This window comes from Lathyrus oleraceus, chromosome 5, assembly GCF_024323335.1.
Source record: "Lathyrus oleraceus cultivar Zhongwan6 chromosome 5, CAAS_Psat_ZW6_1.0, whole genome shotgun sequence".
Classification (NCBI taxonomy): domain Eukaryota; kingdom Viridiplantae; phylum Streptophyta; class Magnoliopsida; order Fabales; family Fabaceae; genus Lathyrus; species Lathyrus oleraceus.
Window position 1 is genome coordinate 32596754 of NC_066583.1, and position 11606 is coordinate 32608359.

At 32.8% G+C, this 11606-nt stretch overlaps 1 protein-coding gene across 1 annotated transcript; it reads right to left on the reverse strand.

The window, feature by feature from the left end:
- Positions 1–9642: 9642 nt before the first annotated feature.
- Positions 9643–10860, reverse strand: LOC127085221 (uncharacterized). The gene has a single exon (XM_051025764.1). It carries the CDS (start codon positions 10515–10517, stop codon positions 9948–9950), a length of 570 nt encoding a protein of 189 aa, XP_050881721.1. The 5' UTR covers positions 10518–10860; the 3' UTR covers positions 9643–9947.
- Between the last annotated feature and the right edge of the window lie 746 nt (positions 10861–11606).

The following is an 11606-nucleotide window of genomic DNA, read 5'->3' on the forward strand; positions in this document are numbered from 1 at the left end:
TAGTGGGGTGGTCCTGATGTTATCGCATGTTATGAATTTGAACAAATGATTTCTTAATTACTATATTACTTATTTCAATTCAATTGTGTGATGTTATTATGCTTTTGTATCGGACAAATACAAATTGATCTATGACTTTCAATAACAGGATTGTGATTGTTAGGGTTTTCACACAATTGGGTTTATGAATGCATCATCTAGGACTAGTAACTTTCGTAAATCACCGTAAACCTTGATATTATGTATGATTAAAACCAATGATTAATTGAATGGACATTTGAGTAAGAATTGGTAGTTTAATAGTTTCTCCCTTAAGGACTTAAGTAAGAACATTCTGAGGTTAGGTGATTGAATGTTTCATATGTATTAAGGAAATCTTGACTGAATTCATAACTGGTTAAATCAACCACTCACCCTAGCATCTTTTATCTTAATCAATTACTTTTACTATTTTTGTGTTTACTATTATAAATTCCAAAACAACCAAACCATTATCTTTTTGTTCTGATAGAATCAAATTAAAATAAGTATTTCCTACGCAATCCCTGAGATCGATACTTGGAAATAAAACTCCTTATTACTACATCGGTAAAAATAGTACACTTGCTATTTTTCCAATCACATACCAATAATATCATAGTAATCATACAACTCACACGTTATTAGAAAATCCCAAAGATTACATCACAACAATCACAGATTCATACGTAATTTGATTGTAACAACAAAATTATATAGTAAAACATCAATCAGTGACCTTAAGGGTTTTGGCCAAACCCCCTTGGTCACCAATAAATACAAATGTTATATAATATGAAATACATAGATATGAGGTTAGAACCCCTCACTATCTTGATTACTTAAGGTCACCCATAAGTAAGAAAATTTCCCCCATTTACCTGGAAATTTGAAACATTGACAAATTTCTTCACATTCCTCGTGGTCTCTCCCAAAGCTTTATTCCAAAATCCCAATTCCATGATCGACTGCTTTCCCAAATTTTGACTTTTTTTTTCTCATTACCCCTAAGTCCCTTCACGTTAGTTTAAATATAACCCTAAAATCATAATTGGTCTCTACACCCCGTTACTCGGACCCCCCTTAAGAAATTAACTCTAAGTGCTTCTCAATAGTAATATTGCTAATAATCCCAATAATTAGTAAAATAATCTCAATAATTACTTTATTTTATAAATTTCTATTTTCTAAATAATGTAACACTTTCATTCTATTAAATAAAAATTTCAATAAATAATTATTTGATAAAAATCTAATTTATTTAATAATTATAAAATAACCATTTTTATTTTATTCAATTAATTATTTCAAATATCTCTAATTATTCTAATAATTCAATTTTATTTCTCCGCCCTCAAATACTATATATTCTCAGTAAGCGAGTAAGATTTTGATAGCCTTGCAATCTCTTACGGAAAAAAAAGATCAAGAACATGTGGCTGCAAGTGTGGGACATCATACCGTCATTCCTCAACCAAAAAATCTTGATCACCCTTCCTTCATCACCGTCTAGGGGTAACGGGTCCGAGCGAGGTTTGACCAATTGAACCTTATACAAAGGAAGACGGAGCTTTGATTCTTACAACGATGAATAGAAAGGAGTTTCCATTCCTCATGGACTCCGACACAATTAAAAAATGTATGCCTAAAAAAGCAAAATAGAAAAAAAGTCTGCTAAGTCGAAAACCCGAAAGGGAGGCTTAGGCAAAAAGGGGTTTCTCGTTGGACTGAAAACTCAAAAGAGCGGTCCAGGAAAAATTTAGGGATTTTTTTAAAAATGGCAAAAAGACTGCAGTACGCGAGCTAACTCCAAATCAAAAGACGGGAAGAATTAATGATAGTCTCCCAGACGCAGCAAAAGTTAGAGAAGTATGAAGAAGAAGGAGACTTTCGGTTTCAAATCATGAGGAAACCTGAAGCACTTTCTCTTTCTTGGAAAACATATCAACCTCGGTCTTTGAGTGGGTAAATGGTCAATCAAACAATGAATCAAGCACGAGAGAGTTTCCTCAACGCTTACGATCATTAGGTTGTTTCGTCATTTTTAGTTGTAATTCTTCTTGTTTGCTAAGTATTATTTGGAGAATCCTCCTCACTATAACGATTTTTTTACCTCAATTGAAAAAGAGGTTTTACCTCAGCTTCATAGGCGAGGTAATGAATGGCATCATGAAAAGTGTGTCACTTTACGTCTCAGTTTTAGCTCAAACGACGTGTAATGTGTAAAGTTCATGGATTCGATCCCCAAATAGATACTTTTTGGAATTATTAAATGGTGAAAATATCTTTTCCCTAAATTTTGGCATTTCACCGACGGGTATTGTCGCTACCGGGATTTCACGATAATGAAACTGGGACTAAAGAGAGGCAAATTCATAAGAGTCGCCACCGAATTTTATTTAGTTTACCTCTATCAGAAAGGCGGGGATAATAGTCGATAAAACCCTCAAAAAGGTACGCGCACGGGAAGCACTAAAAGAGGATAAGGAATCGGTCTTGCAACCGAGATTTGGGTTCGGAAGTCGGTTACGCAAGGGAAAGGTATCAGCACCCCTCACGTCCATGGTACTCCATGGGAACCATTTGGGTTGTTTTACATAAATGGGGATTTATCTATCATTGTTTTATTTTCAAAATAAATGTGTGTGAAAGAAGGGGTGTTTTATTATTATAGTGCTCGCCAAGGATTGGGGCTCTTGTGCCTACGTATCACTCACTCGAGGATGAGGAATCAGAACTCTGTAGTTCGGAGTAGAAAATATTCGTAGGTTGGTTGATTTTACCTTTAAGAAAAAGGTTTTCGGGATGATGTCCTAAGGCACAAAAATGAGTTTGATGAGTTGTATTACTTTTAACTTGTATAAGGGTTTTATGAAATGAATGTTTATGATTATATTGCACTAAAGTCTATGGGCGAAGGAGATTATTCTAAATAACAAGTCAAGCGTCTTGCGTCCAAAATAATCAGAGTAAGGGTAGGAATGCTCCATTCTTACTCATTATCCACCACTTAAGGCTCGTGGCGCACAATAATAATTGTAATCTTATTGTATTTTAAATTTGATTATGAAAATGCCACTTGACGTTGAATAAAGGGTTTGGTTTATTTGATTATAAAATTTGGCTTATGCAATATGAATTCAAAGTAACCAACAAGAAAATAAAGGGTCTCATTGTAAGGTAACCCAAGAGAAAGCCTTGTGTGTGCAAAAGTGACTTAAGCTAAATAAAGTATAGTGGTCTTACAAACATGTCCTCCTAAGGTGGTGTCATGATGCCATTCTCACAACATGCATGTAAGTTACGAATAAAATCCAATGTTTACAAAGTATCACAAAGATTAAAGGAAGGCCTCCTTCAAGCAAAGGTCCTAAGATGAGATCCTCTAAGTCCAAGTTGATTAAGAGTGTAGTGAATATTTTTGGTCTTATCATTTTATCATGTTTTTTTGTTGTTTTTAATGTATGATGACAATAAAATAAATAACAAATAAATAAGCATGCATGATGAGTTTGTACAATGATGATGGTAATGAGTACTTGAATGTAAATTACAAGGTAATGACATAAAAGTAAATTACAAGATAAAGAATGATAATATCACAATAATAATGGTTAGTGGATATAAATGACATTTGAATAAATAACAAGTTAGTAGTACCAAAATCACAATAACAAATGTTAATGATAAATAAAGTTAGTGAAGTATAATTAGTGGTTAGTAATATGTATAAAATGAACATCTTGAGGACTATTTTTCATAGGTCAAAAAGACTCAAAATATGACACATTAAGGGATAGCTTATCATTGATGCAAAGTATTGAAGATGATTAAAAAATCAACTAACAATAGATTTGTAACAAAGAAAGTTATGCAACCCTAAGTCCATCTATCAATATTTTAATAAATTATGATTTGTTCTCTTCCTTTGTTTTTACTCCTCTTTTATTTAGCAAGATAGTAATAAAGTAAATAAATTAGCATAATGTAAATGATATGGTTAGATAAACATAAACATAAACATAAAGTACTTTAAATAAAGTGAACAATAAAATAAATTGCAAGGAAGTAAAGTGCAATAATGTAAATGTTAGGAGTTAGTAGTTAGTGGTTAGTGGTTAGTAGAATAACAATAATCAAATGGATTAGCAAGTTAATGTAGAGAACATGGTTTAATCTATGCATCAAATGACTTAAATATGATTAAAATATAGGCAATCTATCAATGCCTCAAAGTATCATGAAGGATCTATTGATCAATCATTAATAGGTTTGAAACATTGAAGATTTAATCAAGTATAAACAACCATGGTCATGATCTAATAGACCTCATCAACCAAATGTAACGACAAGTCAACAATAAATAGTAAATTATAACAAGAAACAAAGTTTGATTGAAAATGGTGGATAAAAAGTAGTAAGAGCTAAAAAATCCCAAAAGAGTGTAAACCCAACAAAACTCACTTGTCTCAAAGTTGACTCAAATATCTCTCAAAACACAACCCATGAGTAAACCCCATTTCCAAACACAAAACAAAACCAAAAAATTTCAAGGAGTTTGAGTCCAAAATATTACCAAGATTGTGGTGTCAAAACTAAGTTGTTGTTGTGTTTGGGTTTGAGAATGAAGCAAAAGGCTTGGAAGAGGGTGGCTATAGTTGTTGTGGTAGGAAAATGGAAGAGAAGGAAGTTGTATATTTATGTGGTGGTGGTGAATGATTATGTAAGTGAATGTTACAAGTTTGCTACTATTGTTGTTGTATGGAGATGATGGATTTTTTTACATGGTGGTTGGATTTTTCAAAGAAGAAAATAGGGTTTGGGTGAGTTAGGGTTTAGGTTGAAAAGAGGGAGCTTGAATGGGATTTTGGCAGAGGTTTAATGGCTTTCAGGCTTGAAAAATGAGGGGGGATAATGCTCTATTTATATAGGAAGCAAAGGGGTTGAAGTGGGTGAAATAAAATCACTTTGTGGTGAAAAAATAGAGTTATTGCTGCTGTCTGCGCATGTGTAATCGATTACCATGATTTGGGTAATCGATTACACCATCCAAAATGGCCTAGAAATCAATTTTTTGTTTGTGTAATCGATTACCATGATTAGGGTAATCGATTACACAGTCCAAAAATTGATTTTTCCCTTATTTTGTTGGTTTTTTCCTCCAGAACTTTAACCGGATAACCCCAGTTTTTCTCAGGTGTAAACACCATGCCTTGAATCCGTGTAATATGTCTTTGGTTATGAAAGTTCAATGAAATTATGATGATGAAATAATGAATGCATGCATGTTCAGTAGGATCATGGATCAGATGAAAGTTGTATCAGGGTATGGTGAATTTTGGGGTATGACATGTATAACACATTCACTTTGGTTTTGACATTCAACCAACGGGTAAAACACGATTGAGTTTATTAAATCTAATGTGGGTTGCTTATTTCACAAAATCCAAACTGAACATATAGATTCTCAAAATTGGTTAGGAAAATAATAATATGGACAATCGTGTTATATTTGAAGAACAACTTACACTGACTAATTTTTTCAAGCATTATGTAACTCATCATTCATCTCACATTTTTTAATGGTTAAAATATCTTAAATATTTCAAGTTTTTTATTCAACACTTCCTTTTCTACTAACTCATTATTTAAAGCATAAAATAAGATTCTTTAAAAAATGAACAAATATGAAAGAAGGTTGAATGAATCCTAGAAGTATTGGAGAGATTTTAACTACAAAAGAACATGAGATGAAAATGACTTGGACAATGCTAGAAAAGCATTAACTATTGTAAGATATGCTTCAAATACAACATAATTTTTCATATGATTATTTCCAAAATCAATTTAATATGTTATACGTTCAAAGAGTGGTTAGTGAAACAAATAATCGACATTAGATATAATAAACTCAACTCGACAGAATAAAATGAGAGTTGCACAAATAATCACAAAAAACCGTAATATCAATATCAATATCAATCTCAAACTAAAATTCAATAATAACCACAAAACTACACCATATAGGTTTTCATGATTTTGGATAGTAGAACAACTAAACAACAACAACAATAACATCAACAACTCAAAAACAACAATCAAAAAAATAATCTCAACAAAACTAAAACAACATCATCAATAAACCTATAACATAAATCTGTTTAAACAACAACAACAATAACAAGACAAAACCTCGAGGGTTTAGGGTCTCAACAATGGGTCTCAACAACAATGACATCAATAAACCTATAACATAAATTTGTTTAAAGAATAACAACAACAACATCAATAAACATATAACATAAATCTATTTAAACAAAAATAACAACAGCAACAACAAGATTAAACCTATAGGGTTTCGAGTCTCAAGAACAACAACATGAGTTGTGATGTTTGACGTACCACATCTCTGAAGAAAAAGTGAAAGAAAATATTTTGATCTTTGAAGAAGAAATGAGAGCCATAAATATATATCATCTTCGTTTTGAGGATGATATGTGTTTATGACTCTCATTGTTTATGACTCTCTTGTTTGCTCTCTTGTTTATGGCTCTTCATTAGAATTATGTTTGTGTTGTTTTAGAAAAGTAAAATTGAATGCTACAAGCTATATAATATATATATATATATATATATATATATATATATATATATATATATATATATATATATATATATATATATATATATATATATATATATATATATATATATATCAGAGAAACAAATTCACCTCGGTTGGAAAACAAAATCGAGGTGAAAAACGACTTATTTTTATATTAAAAGTAAAATATTCAGGAAGACGCCACTTTTAATAAAATAAAAGCATATTTTGAAGTTGTTGGAATTCGAAGCATGTACACTGAATCAGTTTATCCCTCAGTTTTCAATAAAAACCGACAGAACAGATTGTATATTTTTAAAGTAAAAAAACATGCGCATCCAGGAATTATACCTTGGTTTTTTGATATGAGAGGTGAAATAGTTGTCATAAAAAGTAGTTTGTCTAGTAGTGTATGTTATAGTATTGAGCATGTGGCACATAATTTTTTCGCCCTCATCTTGGGATTCCTCTTTCGCCTTGCTGGGTCTGGGTCTCCCTGCGTTGTATCGCTCATGAGAGATGGATTTGTCTGGTCCACAAGAGGAATTTCCCTTGACATACTTTTTGAGGTGTCCCTCCTAGATCAACTTGTCAATAGCTTTCTTGAGTTGGTAACAATCCTTAATATGGTGTCCTTTGACTCTATGGAACTTGCACCGTCTTCCTGTTCCATGACCTATTACATATGCATTCAGAGATGGAAGTGTTAAGATGTTATGTAGGTGAAGAACCTTGCGTCATATTTGTTCACATCGAGTGTTCAAAGGTGTGAAGATCTCTACCATCTTTCTTACTCTCTTGAACACGGTATTGTCTTTAATGGGTGATGTATAATTACTCTTCCTCTGGTGGTGTGAACATTCAGCATTGGGAACATACTCTTTAACGTCTCGCGTCTTTTTCACGGCATTTCTCTCCTCGCCCTTTGTGTGACATTTTGCTCTGGTTACCACTTTCGCTAACGAGAGTGTTGGCTTCTGGGCGAGAGACTCATTGAAGAGTCCCACCTTAAGTCCATTTTTTAACATCCCCATGATTATTTATTGGTTTAGAGGGACAACCCTGATGGGGGTTTCATTAAATCGGGCGAGATTGTCCCTTTGTGACTCTGACAGAGCTTATTGTATGTTGAACAGACTTGCGGTAGACATCTTCATGTGATATAGTTTGTGATATAGTTTGTGATATAATTGGCGGTAAACTGATGCATAAATTTATTTACCAGCTCTTGATAGTTGGCGATGGAAGCTCAGGGTAGACTCATATACCATCGCAAGGCGGCGGCTCTGAAGGTTCCAGATATTAGTCTATATTCCAGGAGTAAGGTGCTCCAATGATGGCCATTTGTGTGTTGATGGAAGCGACATGTTCATAGGGATCACTGCGCCCATCAAACTTGGATAGAAAGGGAGGTTTGAATCCTTCAGGTACAAACTCTTATCATATCTCATCTGAGAGTGATTGGGGATCCAACGTTTTCATCTCCTATTTGGGATTGGATTCTTGTTGACACTATCTGATGATATGAATATTATCCTCCAATGTCTGATTCTGATGGTGTATTTTGTCCATGGCAGCGTGCATCTGCGTCATGGTGTTGAAGTCATATTTAGCACTGGCATCCTCTGACGTATGGGATGAAGCCCTCCTGTTAACCATGGTTGAGAAAAAATGGGTATAGGCTTGAAGGGTAACAATGAGTATGGTGATTATGATGAATAAGGTGTGACTAAAGTTAGTTTTATTAGAGCCCCACAGTGGGCGCCACTGTATTCGTTAAAAAGTTCATGCATGCATGTTATCCCTACAATAGTAGAGGATACTCAGAGACCTTAGTAGGTATATAACAATTAAGGGTGGTTAGGGTTTCCCAACGGTGGAAAGAAGCCTTGTATGGTGGTTTTACAGTGGTTTTAGAGGACCTGCTCACATGAGGTGAGAGACTGTATATCTACGTAGTGCTTTGTATATCAAATGATTTATCTCCCCCCCCCCCTCTCCCCCCCGACTAAGGGAGGTTGTTGACTACCTATTTTCCAGGGAGTCGTGGTTCGACTCATTCTCATATGATTAATGGGATATGATTAATGCGATATAAAGCTAGACGAGGTCCTTGGAGTCGCCCCTGTTTGAGACACTCACAAATATAACACTACAACTACCTATTACATAAAGGCATTTAACATGCTTGTTCCCAACAAAAGTGACATCCCATTAAGGCTCTACATTTACTCCCCCGTCAGCAATCAGCCCAGGGGCATATACGATAAACCTTGTCCTACAAAGATGAGCCATGGGCTTGGGGTAACTCTTTTGCGTTGTTCGTAAGGCCCATAGTGAAAAGCCGAAGAGCGACATCCAGGGAAAGAGCGCGTGAAGATCCCTTAGGGAAAATGATTCCACCCTCAAGACACGTTTATCATTGTCTAATTAGATCCAACAAACATCTGCATAACACGTCTTCCCTCACGCAAATGATTTTAACGGCTCACTATATATAAAGGAGATGTGTCATTTCAAATATTCAAATTCATTTCCACTTTAATTTTACCCCTCATTCTCTTACCGATTTAAACGTTGAAATGTTAACATTGCAAATTAACTCCCTTCTATACCCTTCTATACCACACCATTTTACAAGCCCTTTCTAATTCACAAGCAAAGCAATATTATTTTAAAATATTTTTTGGTTTAATCTTTTCATTTCAATTTTTTTTACAGAAAAAATTATTCATTTTTAAGCATTATTTCTAATTTTAAAGTAGTATAGATAGGAGGTTTGCCAAAATTACTTTTAGATATTTACTAAAAAAAAAAGTCAAATTTTTAAAAAAGTTAGAGGTATTTTTGGCAAAAAAATATTATAATAATTATTTAAAAAAATAATAATTTTTAAAGTATGGGTAAAAAGTAAAAAAAAAAAGATTACATTTAATAAAGAATATATTTTTATGATCATTTTTATAAATTGAGAAAGAACACATAATTACCATTTATGAAATTACACATAGTTCTACTACTGATGAAATTAAAATTTATTATATATAATAAGAAGAAATTACACATAGTTCTAGTTCTACTACTTGTGGATCTGTGATGGTGTATAATCTCAACAAGCACACATCATTTTTGTGCACCCCTAATTCAAAAACAACATAGGCGGTGGCCACATAGATTCAAGTAACAATAACAACAAAAGGACAAAAACAATACAAAACAAAATCAGCAAAATTACCTTCGCCGATTATTTTTTATTTACATAATAATAATTAAAACTAATAAAACATAAATTAATACAACGTGTTACGAAAAGAAGCGAACAACTTCACCGGAGACGTAGAAGACGCCGGAGATTGTTTGTTGCTCCGTCGTCAACAAAACTACCCGCCACAGCCGCAGCAGCTTCTGTGTTGCAACTGAGTTTCGTTCTCATAGAAAACTTTGGCAACGGCAAGCTACTAGGCGGTGGAGCTAGATTGAAAACCTTCTCTGAAAAAACGTCCATGTTTCCAGTTCCAATAACAACAGGTAAATTTTTGGGAAGGTCTTTCGGGTCGGGTCCCCATGGATTAACCATAAGAAACTCCGGTCCCGATCTCTTCTTTGATTGTTCTCTCTTTTTTGGTTTCGATTTCTTAGGTGTCGGAGACAAAGTTTGAGTGTTGAGGCTTCGTGGAAGCAAAGGTTTGTGATGAAGGATTGAAGAAGCACGTGGCAGAGGTAAGAGAGGCGGTTGTTGTTTGTGTGGAGGAAGATTCAAAAGACCAGCATAGGTGTTAGAAGTGAAATTACTATTACCCCCTCGTTTGTTTTTCTTTGGAGTTTTGATTTTGATTTGCTTGTTTGTTGTAGCAATGGATTGTTCCTTTGCGTTTGGACTCAAAACGGTGTCCATTGAGAATGAGATTATAGGAAGAAAAAAAGCTATTGGTGGTGGTGATCTTCAAAATAAACAGATCAGTGGCGTGTGGATTAGTTTATACAAATACTAATAGAAAGAAGAAAAAAAAAACATATATATGAATAGATGATCTATGATATAAGGTATTAGTAATAGTTAGAGAGGAACCTAAAAAAAAGGAAAAAAGAAAAGTTGGTATGATAAGAATTAGATGAGAGGGGAAGAAAAGTTAGAAGTTAGAACGTGAAGTTTATGGTAGAAGGGACCCTGCTTTTTAAAGAGAACGGGTCTTCCTTTATTTTCAAGCATGCCACTGTTGCGCACCTTTTGATATGGCAAGATACTCTAACTCAACGGCTTTTTTATTTATAAACAATAACAATTATTAACACTTTTTATAGAGTTTTATAGTAATATCGATGGTCAAATTATCAAAAAAAAAATTAATATGTTTTAATGATTTAAAAAATACATATTGCCATTAAAAAATTAAAAAATTATTATATAACGATAACCAAGTAATTTAGTCCAAGTGGTTAATGAGTCCCCAACAAATCGTTTTGGAGAACTTGAATTTAATTTGTTGTGAGAATAATTTTTTGCCGGATTTTATTTAACTTGTGATCCAATTCTGAATTACTAAAGCTTATTTCAGAGAGTTAACACCACAATAACAAATATTTTATAACTGTAATATATATCTTATTTTTTTCTTTTTTACATTATTACAATTAATTATTAACTATATATATTTATATATATTGCTATTTCACAATTAAATTTAACATAAAATATATATTTTAAAAGTATTTTTAATTTTATTATAAATTAATTATTATCTTTTTTATACATCTTAATTAATATTATAATTAAATATGTAATTGATTTATAAAAATATGTTTTTATTTATTTTTATTTTATATTTTTGTTTGTTTGATTTTTGTTCTTAAAAAATACATTTTTGTTTGTTTGATTTTTATTTTTAAGAATATATTTAATTTTGTTTTTTTAATTATTGATTTATAAATGATGGATAATCATAAAGAGTGTTTGGAGTGTCAATCGATTCAACGTTCAGAATCT

Coding starts and splice junctions, on each gene's coding strand:
- LOC127085221 (XM_051025764.1), bottom strand. CDS start 10,517: ATGGACACCGTTTTGAGTCCAAACGCAAAGGAACAATCCATTGCTACA.